The sequence below is a fragment of the Solanum pennellii genome, chromosome 2, assembly GCF_001406875.1.
Source record: "Solanum pennellii chromosome 2, SPENNV200".
NCBI classification, from domain to species: Eukaryota; Viridiplantae; Streptophyta; class Magnoliopsida; order Solanales; family Solanaceae; genus Solanum; species Solanum pennellii.
Genome location: NC_028638.1, coordinates 53,622,394 through 53,638,977, shown reverse-complemented (window position 1 = coordinate 53,638,977; position 16,584 = coordinate 53,622,394). Strand labels below are relative to the sequence as shown.

The following is a 16,584-nucleotide window of genomic DNA, read 5'->3' as shown; positions in this document are numbered from 1 at the left end:
AACCCTGAAAAAATAAGGAAGCGAAGAAGATAAAAAACAATATAACCGAGTACAGAGATGAATACTTTTCTATATGCGGCAGAAATAAAAGAATGCCAAGAATATACGTAACCTCCATCAAATATTGCTTCTTGCTACAACACTAAGTTACAAATCTCAGAGTTTTAGTTACCTTTCGCAGTTGCAACTTTATTTTCATAGATGGTACTCATCATGAATAGAACTGTTGCTCTTTCCTTCAAAAACCAGCACATAAACAAACTTTAGCTACATCAAATCCTCTTAACATATATTCATTCACCAACCACCAAGTAGAAAGAGAAGGTATTATAAAAGCATCAGCTTCTGTAATATTCAGAAGTCGGTTACACCAAGAATCCATTTTTCGAGTAATGCTAGGATACAAGAAATTGTTGAGAGTACTCGGAGGATATTATCATATACAGTAAATGGTAGCAACTTTCTACAAAAACTCTAGTTTAACTCTTGAGAGGCCTTTCACGTGTCATTTAAAGACTTCTGTACAAATTGACTGTAATATGTTGCTTGAGATATACTATAATCAAATATATCTACTGTGGATTTTGTAGTGATGACTGGGGAAATATCATACACGGCGTTTTTTCTTCTCAGGTGTTGCATGAACCTGTGCTTTTATTCCATAAGTCTTTAACTGGAAATTTTCAAATGCATCAGAAATAGCTTCCACCTGAAAATTTGAGTAGGATACAAAAAAACTGAGATCAGACTTGATGGAGAAGAACGCAAAAAACAAATGCATACTCGTTATCTGGACAGACCAGGTGGGGCTTTTTGGAGTAGACTCTCACAATCATATCTTGATATGATGATGGCAGCAAGTGGCTGATGCGATCATCAGGTATAGAGAACTTCTCCTCACTTTCATAATCCTGAATTTCAATCAAATCATTAAGAGTGAGGTCGGGAAAGATGAAAAACATGCAGACAAGAAAAGTAATTGAATAGATTTTGATGATCAAACTTGTAGAACCCATAGTCTGTACCTTGAAAAAATGGATACTGGCAGAGGCAACACGTCCAACCAGCATACAAAGAAAATAAATTGGAAGGTTCAGAATGATAATAAAAGTGGAGGAGAGGGATAGAGAAATTGCATGCAAGTGCAAGAACTGCATAGGATGACCCATTTTGACCAACCTTTCAAGCGGATTATGCCTCCCGCGTGTCAGATCTATCCTGACATTGGTCACAGCAACATCCTCTTCATTAAGTGTCTCACTGCTACTTTTCTGTAAGATAATGATTATTACCATAGAAATATTAAAGACTCCCAAAAACAGACTACTATATGTTAGCTACCTGCGAACAGACAATATCATGTGCCGTGACATCCTTGAAATGCTCTATTTTGTCTCTTGGGACAGCATACTCATTACAGAACTGCAATGTGCAAAAACAAGAATTAACCCGTAAACTTCAAACATCCCATAATACTCATATAACGTGCGTAATCAACACCCTTTAGATAACCTCAGTACCTGGTACAAATCTCTCCTTCGAACACGAAGAATCAAATCCCTAGATTCCTTCAGTTCCGGGTCTGGAGCAGTCTCGATGGTTTTTAAAATGGTGTCATCTAACTACTTCCACATACACAGAGAAATTATTTTCATGGTTCCATGAATTAAGGAGGTTGAAGCTAACAAAAAGACCATGCGGACCTTCCAGTATTGAGAAGGATGCTCTATATGTGATGATATGTGTAGATAATCATTTGCTTTCACTAGTGCATCTACAATCATAAGCTCTATTGCCTGTACAATGATGGGAAAACAAATTGAAAATGTGTACATACTTAAATATGACATACAAAATGATAACTTCCACATTTCAGATATGCTGGTGAGAAAATCAGTGAACAACTTCGTCAAATTAGCTATGTACCTTCACTTTAGCGTGAGTATAAACAGTTCTGTGTAGATCAGCTCGTGTGGCAAATAACTTGTGGATGGTTAAATCTGAGGATTTATCCACACAAATAATAAGACCAGAAGTCAAACAAAAATAAATAAGATATTGGTTAGAGTTGAGTACTAACAATCTTTGGCTCGATAACATATCTCATCTCCCAATACTCTCATAGTTTCCATCAACCTACAGAAAATGAATACAGTTCATGGTAAAGAATTATTTTCCCTTTCTCTCGATATTTGTGAAAAGATGTCGATTCACAATAGACAAAAAGATGAAAGAGAAGACCTCTCAAATTGAAAATTGCATCCTACTGCACACGCACGGCTATCTCGGACAATGTAATCAAACCTGCAAACCAAAGAAAGCTTCATCCGGTGAAATCTGGAAAAGAATAGGTTGGAAAAAAAAAGAGAAGAGAATAATCTATAGTTAAGAAACCAACTTGTCAACATCGACTCCATTTCGACCATTAGCCACAATATCATATAAGAACTGCTTCTCCCTTGAGCTCTACATATTAATCAATCAAATTGAAGCAGTGCACAAGTTTCAAAAATGGAATATGATGTGAAATGATGAGCATAAAAAGCTAAAATTCCAGATTGAAGTGCAAATGCATGTCAAATGAAAACAGTCAAATTGCAAGAATCACGTTTTTTTTCCTCCTGATAACTATGTGCTGGAAAATGGGAAGAGAAGGACTTACTTTTGTCAACGTAAACTTGGAACTAGCAAGTATCATTTCCTGTCAAATATAGAGGTCAAAAGGCCACGTTTAAAATTTTTCCTGCTTACAATATAAACAAGTCTTATGATGACTTGTGGCATGTACAATCAATTTGCTTTTAGCTGTATGAAGAATAGTAACTCACATGAATATCTCAACGAACGTAGTCATAGCTTGGTCATAGAATTTGCATGAAGTAATAATAACTCACATGAATGGTGAATAACTTTATTATCTCAACCAACGTATAGTCATAACTTTGGTCAAAGAATTCGTTCACTAAGATTTGACATTAGTTACCATTGAAAAGCATTGTAAAGAAGAGCATTGCAAATCAGCAGAAGCTTTTTCTTACTATTAGCTCAAGAGAATTTAATGAAAGAAGCTATCTCTTTGCAGGTTTTAGTTCCACACATACAAATTCTCTTTCAGCCAATAGCTGATGTCATCCAAAGTTCCACGTGTCTGCCATACTTGAGTAGCACCTAAAATTCAAATTGCTTCTGGAGACGATACAAGTTTGCACAAATACTTCATACTCCCTCCATTTCAGTTTGTTAGTCCTACTTTCCGTTTGAGTCCATTTTTTAAAAAAATGACTCTTCCCTTTTATGGCAACTCTTTAATTATAAATTTTCACAAAGCATGTTTAAGACCACAAGTTTAAAAGACAATTTGGTACATTCTACATATCTTTAATTTAAGACCGCGAGATTCAAAAGTCTTCTTTATTTTCTTCAATTTCGTGTCAAGTCAAAATAGGACAATCAAGTTGAAACAGAGGGATTTTTTTTTTTTTTGAAACTGACAAATACTACATGTTATAAGCAAATTAACGTTCTCATCTCGTATGATATCAACTAGCATAAATCAAAATAATTCATCTTACCTTGACCCTTTTAATGGTTCCAGAATCAATATCAATACGACGCTCATCAACAATGTGATCAATCATGTCCACAGACATTTGCTCATGAGACCTAAAACAAAACATAAGACAAGGTCATTAATATGCACTATACTAAAATAATGACATCACGTCATTATGAGTGCAAGAAGCTTCAAAGAAACTTGAACAACAAAAACATTAAGATAGTTAACTAGGAAATATTTTCTCAATATCAACACTACAACCTGCAGGCAAGAGCAGACACAAACAGTTGGAAACAACTAAACAAAATCATCATATGCCAAGGTCCTCCACCATGATTAATTACAACTTTAGGATTTCTACCACATAATGTATGCTATAAGCATAACTTTATTTTCTATGATTAAATGATAAAACTGTCCAACTAGTTTGGGATAGAAATATATTGATTTATTGAAGTTAAAAGGGCAAAACTAGAGCTTTCCTAAAGACTTGCCAATAATGCAATATGAAAGCATTCCCACTCTAAAAAAGTAAAAATTCATTTCTTCCTTATTTGATCACTTCAAGCCTTTACTAAAAGTAGAAGCTTCTTGCTAAGATCAAGTACGTTGCAGGGAATTGGAAATGTCAAAAATTCAACTCTTATTAGCCAAGAAAAATTGAATATCATCTATTTCAAAAAAAAATAAAAAAATTGAATAGCATCTATTTCAAAAAAAATAAAAAAAATTGAATAGCATGAGAATGTGACATATATCTTGAGAGGTATCCGAATAACAGAATTCATTCCACAGTAAAGTATTACCAGTCCAATCCATTGCAAACTTGAGGAAGAAACTCGCGTTCAAACAAGTGGCTAAAAGGTCCATGTCCAATATCATGTAGAAGACCTAAGAAATTCAACCACAATGGAATGGAAGTTCATTATTCTGCATTAGGAAGAGCATCCATGCACAAGGCATTCCATATCACTTACCTGCAAGTTTCACTGTTTGTATATCAAAGTGATCAATTCCAAGCTCCATACCCTGTAAAAGGAACACTAGGATTACATAACAACCCCTCAGGTATGTCAAGTTGAGAAACCAAAATAATAGTATAAACAAATTAATACTTGGTGGGTTTTAAGCTTATGGACAGCTTCATTGGCAAGCCAATACACTCCAAGGGAATGCTCAAATCTAGAATGCACTGCTCCTGGATAGACCATGTGTGTCACACCTTAAAGTGAATACAAGAGCTCATGTTAGTAACAAATTCAAGCCACTACCAGGCTGTTAACTCCTGGACTTACAAGGTTTCCACCAACATTGAGCACAACAGTAAGAGCCAGTGGCTGCATCAAGTACTGAGTGGAAGATGGATGATTTAAACTTCTTGAACAGATAACATGGATCTCATTTTAACAGAGGGTGAAATTTACCCATTGAGCAATAAGAGACCATATAGCCTTTTTGTAACTTGCATCTAGGCTTGTAACCTTGGGCTTGCTTCAGCCTCTGCATGAGGCTTGTATGGGAGATATGCATGCAGGGCTTTAAAAGCTAATTATGAGTTCTTAAGTCATCATTTACACGAATATCCAGAATTTGAATAACCTATATAGATATGTCTTCATAGGACACTAAGAAACAAGATATCTTTGCAATTATCGTAAGACCTTACAAGGATCCGACGACAGTCACCAATGCAACCACAATTTAGATACCACTGAAGTTGAAACAGACTATTTATACGTTCAAGTGTCACCGCTAATCACAAAGTGAAGCTGAAAGTTGCAGATAATGTCAGAACATATTTAAGAGGCAAAGATAGTTATCAATTTTATCATAGTTTTGATAACCAAAACAACTCACATTAAGACAAATAAAATACAGGTTAGTTACATCTTTTATGTCATCCCACATTTTACTAGTAACAATTTTGCAATATGAAAGAACTAAATGCCACATTTCAGCGGACACGTAGATGATAGATAAGAAAACTTCTTCATATCCCATTTTGAATCACAAGGCTAAATTTGATGTTCTAGCATAAACAAGCTTGCGACCAGGTATGCAAATAGGGAACAAGGATAGTAACTTACCTAGTTGTTTAAGATCACGAAGCCTGGAAAACAAAAGAAAAAAACAGTTCAATAATTCTAGTAAAGCTCTCATGATAAAGTGTTGAACATACAAACGAAAATAAAAGAAAATAAAAGATGACTATCAGGTCATAGGCAAATTGCAGCCAAATTGAAAACATATACTTGAAAAGTACATAGATTTATAGTAGGGATGCAATAAACTGAGATCTACCACTAATACTACACTACTAGAAGTAGATGATAATGAAACTTGCCTTTGAAATTGTTCTGTGTCAATGAACTTCAAGTAGAGCTGCAAAGTTCAGAAAAGAATAAACTTCCAGTAGTTTGCACAAAGCTCTCAATAAGAAGTTAAAGAAAATGTATAAGAATAGTGAAAATAAGAGTGTAGATCTGATATCACAATGAGAAAACAGTAACCACCACACCCCAGTGTCTCTCTTGCCTGGTAAACAATCACATACTAATAAATAAATACGGGCGAATAACAACTCATTGATCTATTGGATAAAATACATGTTTTAGCCTGAAAGCTGAAAGAGGATTGTGTCACAGGTTAACCAAGGACAGTGTGGGAAAACACTTTGTTGCTATCATTCTTTTAAGATCGATCCATTCTTACCAGCAAAACAAACTTATGAATTTTGACCTTATATGCTTCTCGAATAAATCATGAATGAAGAAAAAATCATCTTCTCTTGTTAATTGTTATGGTCACATGGTCACTAATGTTTCATTAAATGAAACAAAATCAAAATTTTGGCACAAGCGTTCTAGATAACTTTTTTCTTTGAACATTGGAAGTCACAAGCGTTCTAGATAACTTTTTTTTTATTTGTTGAAAAATTTTAAGAAAATTGTGGATAACAAAAATTTATGAATTGATATTCAAAATAGTTTTGAACTCATTTATTCAGTCTGACGGTTAACAATTTTGGCTAATTTGCGAGTACAATTTCGGCACTGACTTACCCATAGAAAACTGTGGATAATAAAAATGTATGAAGTGCAACTTAAAATAGCTCTGAATTCTCATTTATCTCATTGACAGTTATCAATTCCCTTTAAAATAGTAGTACAATTTTGGCTATTAGTTACCACAGAAAACTAGTGTAGCATACACATTTGTGATTGCTCTTAGAACCAAAACAAAAGAAAAACTAACTACCTATAAACTCAAACAGTGCAGGTATAAGCAAAGCATGTACAGAAATGTAGAAAGTTAACTAGCCAGCAGAGAGTGAGAGACAGCAACAGACCGGGTCGATGTAGATGTTGCCGTGAACGTTGTCATGGATTTGCTTAGAGAATCTGAGATCTTGAGAGGAAGCGAAGTCGAAATTGGAAGAGAAACTGAGTTCTTCATTTGAAAAAGCTCCCATACTCACCCTTGGGCTCTCTATTTCACCACTCTACACAGCACAGAGAAAACAACGGAAAAATTGCAAAATGAATAAACCTAAAATTGATAACGGTTGAGTAATTGCGAACGCGTTTACATACCTTTTGAGGTGCCGAAAGGAGAGAGAAAGAGAGAGGAGAGCTGGCGTAGAGTAAGAGGAAGAGTATATTTGATATGCACGAAAATGGGAAGGAGAATGTGAGTAGTGATATAGTAGTGCCGTCAAAGTCTCTTTATTTCAATTGCTATTATCAAATGTCTCGTATTTTTAATTTCTGTTCTTGCTGCAGCAGCAAGCGACACAGGCCGTCCGCTAGGGAATTGGGGCCAGATAGGCAGTGCGCCAGTGAACATTCGCCACTAACCATAGGGTTTTAATATATCGCTTTATAAAAGATTATATAGCAAACACGGATTTCTAATAAGAAAATAGAGGAATACTTACAAGTTACACCAAATTGTTTTTTATAGGCTAAAAATGATGCTTTTCCTTAAAATTACTTAAGCACAAATTATTGTTCTAATATCAGTAAAAATTTATTTGAAATTAATTGATCAAACACACATTTAATTTATTTGGCCAAGTTTTAAAACTTTATTATTTTTATTAAAAAAAAATTTTAAAAAAAAAACATTAAAAACGATAGTTTATGTTTGACTAACCAATATAAAGTTATTTCAATCACTAGTAATATGGAGTAATAATTTGTGTTTGGCCGAAGTCTTTTAAAAAAAATATAAGAAAAAAAATTGCTTTTAAAACTTCTTTAAAATAAATATTTCTACTACTCCTATTAATATAAAAGAAATTAAGAACCTTAATTTTTTTACTAAATATTTTTGAAAACTTAATCAAATACACTATAAGTATTTAAATAAATTTAATTTAATTAAAGGGGCTACAAAATAATATATGATTTTAATTTTTTTAACTCTATACTAATATTATTATTTGAGAGTAGATAATGAAGCTCATAGCGAGATAGATTCCGAAAAGATAAACAAAAGGGGCAAATATCAAAACAAAGATTGAACGTCCACCACATGTAACACTATGGTGGTTGTCTCCTCTCTCCACTCTCCTTCTTCTTCCTCCTCCATCTACTGTAACTCAATCTCTCCCTCTCTTCGTTACTTTCGACGTTTCTATACATTTCCATCCAGTAGGAATAATTCCAACTCCAATGGCGGTGCGGTCTTGCTCGTCAAGGCTTATATGGATGAGACCACAAATCCAATTTCTAGTTTCGCTAATAAGGTCATCGGTTCACTGCCTGTTTTTGGTCTCATAGCCAGAATTGTTAATGAGGAAGGTGGTGTTGGAGGCGATTTTATTGATTTTGCTGAGTTCAGGAGGCGAGTCGGTAACAAGTGCTCCATTAACGATTCAAGAGCTTTTTATGAATTTCGGGATCGACGTGGCAAGGTAATTTTTACTTGCAATCAAGTGGCTTGGTTTTATCTATAGATTATTGACCTTGATTTTCCTTGCCTTATTGATAGACAGGGGATCCTCTGTATGTGCTACTGTGTTGTTGGTTAGCTGCAGTAGGAGCTGGTTTACTCAAATCTGAGGAAATTTTGGAAGGGGTAGCAAGGCTTAGTTTAGCAAATGATATTGAATTTGAAGAACAAAACTTCATCGCAATGATGAATGAAGCAAGGGAGGTTAGTAAGATTTCATTTGCCAACGATTTTTAGCTTCTTTTCATTTATGTTACCTTACTTTCAATGCTTATCAGTAAATTTATAGCATACTTACTCGGATACTGTCTTTGAGGCATACTTCAACTTCTGTTTATGCTTCATTCTTTTGATGTGGTACTTAGAACTCTGCCTCCATGTTGTTCGAATCCTCCAAAACTGCATATATTTTAGAGTATCGACACATGCAGACAGTATTCTTGGACGATTCAAGCAGCATAGCTCTGCCTAACTCTTATTGGGAAGCTTGCTTACAATATATCGAGTAAATTTATGTTTGCAGCTATCCCATTGCGGGCTTCATCAGATTTAGCACCAAGCACAGAATGTGCACGGTTTGATAGCCATATATCACACTTATATTTGAACTCTCGTTTATGGTCCAGTGTTATTATACCCAGTACGGTTAAGACAAATAATGTATTACGATAATGTGCCCATTTTTGCTAACATTTTCCTTTACTCGTGCAGAAGCGATCAAAGTTGGGAGCTCCAGCACCTACAATCCCCATGGAATTTCGTGCTGAGAAAGCTCTTGAAGCTATACATGTGTGTTGCTATGGAAGGGATCTGATTGAAGAAGAAGATGAAAAACTGCTAAGTACCATGCTTAATGCTGTCTTTCCTACAGTCGGGCGGCAAAAGGTAGAAATCATTGTCAAAGAGAAGGCAAAGAGAATGGCAGATGGAACTGAAGAAATCAAATATGAGCCCAAGCAATTATCAAAAGAAGCAGTTCAGATGCAAATGAAAGACCTTGAATTTCTTAAGCAAAACAGTTTGAATCAGTGAGGCATGAAATTTATTATCATTTTTAAAGTAAATTTTAGGTACTGGTGACTAACACCAACAGGAAGATTATCCCACAAACATTCGGTATAGGAAATCACAGCCACATGTCATGAATGACAAATCTTCTTCGCACAATGTCGCCAACTAATTAAAAAACACTGCATGTGTACGCTGCCTGCTCTCTTTCTTTTGTGATCAGTCTGCATTTTCTACTTGCAATTGAAAGATATAGTGGCTCTAATTTGTATTAATTACCTATTACTATAACTGTAATGTAAATGACGAAAGTCTCAGGTGGACTCCTTATTAAGGCTTGAAAAACCCTCCTCCTTTTGAGCTAGCTTTTGGAGTGTGAGTTAGACCTAAGATCTAATTCAACATGTTATATACTAATTGACGTTTTTATTATAGACAAAAAAGCTTAACTGTAAAATGAACCACTACAATATGCATCCAGGATCGTGTCTGGATTAGGTCTTCTTGGGTGTCAAATGGCACATACATCGCATTTATTCGCTTGTATGTGAATAAAGAGGTCATTTAAAAATCTGAAGCTCCAGACTGATGAAGTCGGCTTTTCTTCCCAATAAAGCAAAATATAATGTGATGTCAAATTCTGTTTCACATCATTTCATTATTTTTGCCAAGTTCTCCCTGGCGTCGTAGAAAAGATTAACCTAGCGACTGCAACAAATACTAGCAAAGAAGAAGATAATTTTTTTTTAAAACATAAAATGTCCAGGACAACACCAGTACAAATGGAAGTTCAGTTATAGACTCAAGAAAGACACTGGAGGATCATACATAGACCTCCATCACAGAAGAGGACATGTTTCCATCACAAAAGTTACAGCCAACCCGGAGAAAAACTGCATTAGAGTTCTAAAAGAACATAAAGTAGCCAATTTTATCAGCTTATTGAAGACACGGCTTGACAGTTTATTTAACACAGAAATCTAGACACAACTCTATACATTAATAATTTAGCGATACTGAGGTGCCAATTCCCCATCCTTGACAATGTAATTTTCAGCAGGGAAATCCTCACCCTTGAAGTACCTGTCCAACATATCCTTTGTTCCAGCTGCATACCTCAACTGCGAAATAGCCAGTATCTCTCAGTTTGCTCGCAATTATAATGTCGTGAAAGTAAAGAATAAGCAAAGCCTAAAGAAATTAGAGAAAACAGAGTATTTACAAACCTGTGCATCAATGGTAGTCCCAGAAATGTGAGGAGTCATAGCTTGGTTTGGCATGTAGCGCCATGGATGGTCCTTGGGAGCTGGTTGTGGGTACCAAACATCTCCACTGTATCCTAAATTTGGGGGGAAATAACCGAAAGAAAGAACTCAATATAGTTTTAGAAGTATTTCTTTCTTCAAAGGATTCGGCAATTCAACAAGATATGGAACTACTTCCAAATGTCGATAAAATATATTGAAGAAAAGAAACAAGCAAGAATTGAAGAAAAAAATATAATGATGTGTTTCAATTGATATTAAGGCTGAGGGCTCATCTCTGGATGATGTGTTCTAGTTATGTTAAAATACCTGCAATATGACCGCTGTTACAAGCATCAACAACTGCTTGAGTGTCCATAATTGCTCCTCGAGCATTGTTTACAATTAGAACTCCCTTCTTCAACTTTGCAATTCTTTCCTTGTCAAACATTCCTCTGGATCACATAGTTAAAATTGTGAGCAATTTGCGATATAGCGCATGGAAACAATCAATGACCTTAGTGACATGAGAAGAGTGATGTATGGACAGAAACAACTCTTACATCTCCAAGAATCTTAAAAATACTCCATTGGCAATCATATTATTCTGGCAACACAAGTTGCTGAGAACATCTATCATCCTACCGATGACCTCTAACTGATGACAAATCTTGAAATAGAAAATTAAAGGAAGAACAAAAAGAAAACATGATCTCTAAGAGCATATTACTCGTAGCAGTGGTTCACACAGAAAGAATATCAAATGCTTTTTGCATCATGCCAAAGGAGAAAGACAACTTGGCCAAGCAATTTTTCTTTAGCCGTGGCTTATATAGGTGGAGGATCCATGGAGGGCCATCATTGAGATAGTCTTTTTGAGCTTAGCCAAAGTCATGTATCATAGTATATGGTGGATGCTCAAGAGAATTTCTTAACTTAGGGAATACAATCGGGGAATCTAAATATACAACTACTTTATATATGATCTAGAGTGATACCAAAAAATTACGATGACACCAAAGATTCTCCTTCCCTTCGCTAAATATCATATTTCATTCTCAATGAACATTCACTTTAGCTTACTTAGTTCATTTCATAATTAAGTCATTGTTAAAATAACTCGAATATAAGAAGCTTTGTCAATAAATCTTATTGTATAGGTTTACGACGTGTAATTACAGAAACAGAAACCTTACTTTGTTTTCTCTGTAAGAGGCGTATTGATGACCACTATGTCACATTTCGAAAGCATCTTATCGAGATCTTCCTCAAACTTTGCTCCAATTTGATTCTCTAGCTCAGAATCCATCTTAAGACGGTCATGGTAAAGTAGATTACAGTTAAATGGCTTCAATCTTTGGAGTAAAAGTCTGCCAATACGTCCTGCACCAACAGTTCCAACAGTCTTGCCTTCCAAATCATAAGCTCTGTGCGCAATTCCAGCAACATTCCACTCCCCATTGATAACCTGACGATGTCCAGGTAAGAAATTTCGGACAAGAATTAAGATTCGCATCAGTTCATCTTCCGCAACTGAGACAGTATTGCTTCCAGTGACCTCTGCTACTGTCAATCCAGCAGCAGCAGCAGCTTTCAGATCAACATGATCTGATCCAATTCCAGCTGTCAGCAGAAGTTGTAGATTTTTTGCCTTCTTGATCCTTTCAGCCGTGACATAGGCAGGATGAAAAGGGGTCGAAATCAACACATGGAGATCAGGGATGTGTTTCTCAAGCTCTGCAGAGAGAAAGTCATGGAAAAAAAAAAAGAAGCTATTATAGATGGACACACACAAAAACTTTAGCTCAGGAGAAATTTCTTTGCATAGAGCATAGTAAAGGATTCAACAGTGAAAAACTAAGACACAGAGTAGTTTGTGTGTCAGACTAGGGCACCATTCTTTCTCATGATAAAAGATACTAATAAGCAAGGATTTACACTAAGCATGTCATCCATCAGAAAATCTTTACTACTAAAGCATCCATGTGTGCACTCTACTCAACAACTAAACAAGCCCCTGCGACTTTGATAAATCCTTGTTTAAATTACAAAATTTAGCCATAGTCTTATCAAACTAGTACAACTTACACCTGAGTCCTGAAGTATAGACGTTTTGCAAATGCACACCTGTATATCAAGGTAAAATACACTTTTTTTCCCTCCTGCAAGAAACTACCTCACAGTGTCCTGATCATAATTCACTAGCAGCAAAGGACCAACACTAACAAAGCAAATATTGTTTACTTTGCTTTGCTCTTTATCTAAATAAATGTTCCTGCTATGACCGTTATATTCTCCTCACGTGAGCCATATATACTTCAGCACATATATGCATGTTTTAAATGAAAAAATACTCCTTTTAAGATGTGTTTAGTTGTACAAGCATGAAGGGTAAAGAAATTATCTTTAGAAATGCATAGGCTTCAGCGGGATAATGGATAGAACATGAGAGATTATAGATTAGCAGGAACTAACCACAATCTGGTCCTTCTTTGTCAGGAGTGACTATGTACTGATGACCTTTAGACTCTAACCATTCACGTATCCCCAAGGCATTTTCTGCACAGCCCAAAAAGTTGGGGTTCATTTCAGCATATTCATTTGCTTTGTAGAAAACACCCACAATCTTTTTGGGGCCAGGGGAAGCCTGTAAAATAATGAAGAAATAAAAGGTGAGTGGACAGAATATACATGAATATTTTAAGGTCATATAAGCAAGCTGGATGTGCTAAAATTATAATCCAACTCCTATAATCTCGTAGATGCACCAGTTGGCAAGAAATAAGCATTATTCAATATACTTGCTTTGATCATTTTCGTCCAAACTAACAATTAATAGTTAAAAAAAAAATCATCATTGTCACATATAATAGGCTATCGTGATTGCCATTTTCCTGAAATATATGGAGAATATATTAGGCATGGTAAATGAGTTTAGTACAATTTGTCACTTCTTTAAATAAGAAATATCTTCTTCTTTTTTTAATCAAAAAATAAGAAATATCTTATTTATTCCCCAGACAACTGAATATGAAAAGATTTTCCAAGTCGAACTAGTATAAACAAAGTAATAATATAGCACGTGAAGATGCAAAGAAAATGACGCACTGCTGCCATTGTCCTTGAGACCCGTGAAACATTTCACTCTTCACCTACTCCGTATAAAAATATCAGAAATCGCACGTGAAAATTCAAGTATGCAAGTATCATTAGTAATGATCGGAAAAGAGCTGTTGTGGTCCTGCCGGGTTAGATTTTCGGTTAAAGGAAAAGCAACCTAAAAATAACAAATTAATAGAACCTTCCTTTTTTTTTTTCTCGCTCGTGTCTGATATCTACATTGGAATACAACTATATCTGGATTCACGCCCATACTCGAACTGGACACCGTTTCTCTGTGGATGAAGGAGTACCTTCTTGGTATATAACCTTGCCGTCTCTAAATTTATGTAACATTCTTACATTTAACTTGGTAGCAATTTAATTTGAAACATATAACTCTACCCTAATAAAAATTAGGTATATTCACGCAAATTAAAACTGAAAGCTTAAAAAAGGACGCAGTAATGAAAACTGAAAAGTTAGTAGCCCTTTCATATCCGAGCCATTTCATTTGGTGTGTAGAGTACGGGAAAAGCCAAAAAGAAGAGACGAGGGGTAGAGCACCAAATATAGTGTGTTTGTTTTTTCCTTTACACGGTTAAATTCCTTTCGTTTCCTCTGTTCCAATCTCCAACTCACTTGATTCTCGAAGAATTGGAGTTGATCCGTGCCGTTTTCCGATAATTCATCAAAGGGCGAAAACTAGGTCATATAAAACAAAAGCAACAAAAAGTGGCTATTGAGGAGAAATGGCTAATTACCTGAAGTTCTCTGGTAAAAACTAAGGATGAAGGTGAAGCAATAGCACGAGCTGCTGTAGAAGCTACACGCCTCATCGCCATCGGAATTTTTTTCGGATTTACAGCAAAGGGTTTGTACTTACTAAAAACAGAGAGAAGAATAAACTCCAGTTGGCTGAGATGACTTACTGGAGAGACGTAACGCCTTTTTATAGGAAAGGGCGAAGGCCCAGTAGAAGCGACCTGCTTCAACTCCAATTTAAATTTATCTAAGTGCGTGCATATATAAATTGAAACACGTGTACCTATGATCCTCACTCATGTGACCTCACATACTAGGTCTCAAAATAATACACGCTTCGTTTAAAAAAGAATGACCTATTTCTTTTTTTGGGACATTTTAATTTTAACTTTTCACGTGGTAAGATCACAAGATTAAAGAGTATTTTAGTATTAGAATCATAAGATTAAAAAGTCTTCTTTCTTTTTTTAAATTTTGTTCCAAGTCAATCTTTTTTAAACGGAAAAAGTATGTATTGTCTTTTGTTAAAAATATTTATCTTAAATTTTAAAATTAAAATATTTTATTTTATTCTTGATGGTAGTTGTTATACGAACAAAATGACTATTATATCTTTTTGATTGAAACGATAAAAAAAATATACATGCTAAAAAAATACATAAAATAAATAATTAAACGTTAAAATTATGGGGTAAAATGAAGAAAGGGAGTCCAAAAGCCAACATTCATGATGCTCCTATATGCTCTTGTCCATATATGACAAATCTGTTAGGTAGGATATTTAAAGATCAAATTAAAATGTTATTTTTATTATTATCTTTTGTGATTATTTTAAATTATTTTTTAGAAAATATAAAATGATTAAGAACTTTATTTAAAAAGAAAAACATCTCCAATGTTCTTTTAAATTTGAAATATGATGTTATTGTGAAATTTTAGAGAAAAAAAAACAAATCAAAAGGGCATTATATGGAGGTGTTTGTCATATCTCATTGTGTAATTTGAAAAAAAATAATTTTAATTTTTAAAATAAAAAAAATGAATTTGAATTTGTTTGTATATGGTCATCAGTACAAATTGAAGTTATTTTTGACTTTTTATGAATAATTTAGAATGAAAATTTCAAACTCAACTCTAAGATAAATTCTATAATTATATATACTCATAAATTTTTCGAAATTCAATTCCTTCCAAAAAAAAAAAAGAGAGAGAGAGAACAATTGGATAACTATTCTTGTGTTCTTTTTCTATCGAAGTAATTCCATTATATCTAAAGATAGCTTAAATTAATTACACTGTTGCTTATCTTAAGTTTCTCAAAAAACTTGAATAATAATAAGAAATTAAACAAAAGCCAAAGGACCAGGGCAGACCCATATGGTGTCCGTCGGATGCTCGAGCACTCATTAAATTCGTTACGAAATATATATATCTATGTAGAAATCGATAGGTATTTGTATAAAATTAACATAGAGCACCCAATGAATAAATCATATAGTTGGCCCAATGATTCTATAAAGGATAGTATTTCATTTATTTTCATTCGCGTCTTACTACTACTGCTTCTATTTTTACTTCTTAATTTTAAAAAAATAATCTAAATTAATTTGGTTTTAGTTATTTTTTAAAAAATAATTAACATTCCACGTGATATGTTTTAAACTACGAAATTTGAAATTATTCCGTAATATTATGCATTTAAAGTTTAAAATTATATAAATTTAAAAATCATGATTAAGTTTTTAAAATTCACATTCAATCAAACTAAAATTTATAAAATGAAACGGAAAAAGTATAAGTTTTAAAATTCATAAAATGTCAAAAGTTTTTTTTAATAAAAAAAACAAGAAATTTAACTTTATTTTAGGAAAATAAAAAAGGTAATATAAGGGAGACAATAATTCCATGAAATGTACATTTTTGAACTAGAAGTAGGTCGGAACGGCCGACACCAAG

The 16,584-nt window shown here is 34.2% G+C and overlaps 3 protein-coding genes across 3 annotated transcripts; 1 reads left to right on the top strand and 2 right to left on the bottom strand.

Annotated features, from left to right (window-relative positions):
- Positions 1–268: 268 nt before the first annotated feature.
- On the bottom strand, positions 269–7,424 carry LOC107010961 (deoxynucleoside triphosphate triphosphohydrolase SAMHD1 homolog). The gene is made up of 20 exons (XM_015210239.2): positions 7,150–7,424; positions 6,906–7,058; positions 5,901–5,938; positions 5,644–5,666; positions 4,672–4,778; positions 4,534–4,585; positions 4,363–4,447; positions 3,573–3,663; positions 2,663–2,701; positions 2,399–2,466; positions 2,242–2,304; positions 2,081–2,136; positions 1,927–2,000; positions 1,704–1,796; positions 1,521–1,622; positions 1,342–1,422; positions 1,180–1,271; positions 1,026–1,041; positions 801–911; positions 269–709 (listed from the first exon to the last, which is right to left on the bottom strand). The coding sequence occupies exons 2-20, from the start codon at positions 7,026–7,028 to the stop codon at positions 608–610; spliced, it is 1,416 nt and encodes a 471-aa protein (XP_015065725.1). The 5' UTR covers positions 7,029–7,058; positions 7,150–7,424; the 3' UTR covers positions 269–607.
- A 605-nt stretch (positions 7,425–8,029) lies between these two features.
- Positions 8,030–9,795, top strand: LOC107011748 (photosystem I assembly factor PSA3, chloroplastic). Its single transcript, XM_015211364.2, has 3 exons — positions 8,030–8,474; positions 8,552–8,716; positions 9,224–9,795. Exons 1-3 carry the CDS (start codon positions 8,103–8,105, stop codon positions 9,542–9,544), a joined length of 858 nt encoding a protein of 285 aa, XP_015066850.1. The 5' UTR covers positions 8,030–8,102; the 3' UTR covers positions 9,545–9,795.
- A 446-nt stretch (positions 9,796–10,241) lies between these two features.
- On the bottom strand, positions 10,242–14,861 carry LOC107011544 (formate dehydrogenase, mitochondrial). Its single transcript, XM_015211086.1, has 6 exons — positions 14,628–14,861; positions 13,240–13,411; positions 11,961–12,501; positions 11,095–11,219; positions 10,747–10,859; positions 10,242–10,641 (listed from the first exon to the last, which is right to left on the bottom strand). Exons 1-6 carry the CDS (start codon positions 14,706–14,708, stop codon positions 10,528–10,530), a joined length of 1,146 nt encoding a protein of 381 aa, XP_015066572.1. The 5' UTR covers positions 14,709–14,861; the 3' UTR covers positions 10,242–10,527.
- Between the last annotated feature and the right edge of the window lie 1,723 nt (positions 14,862–16,584).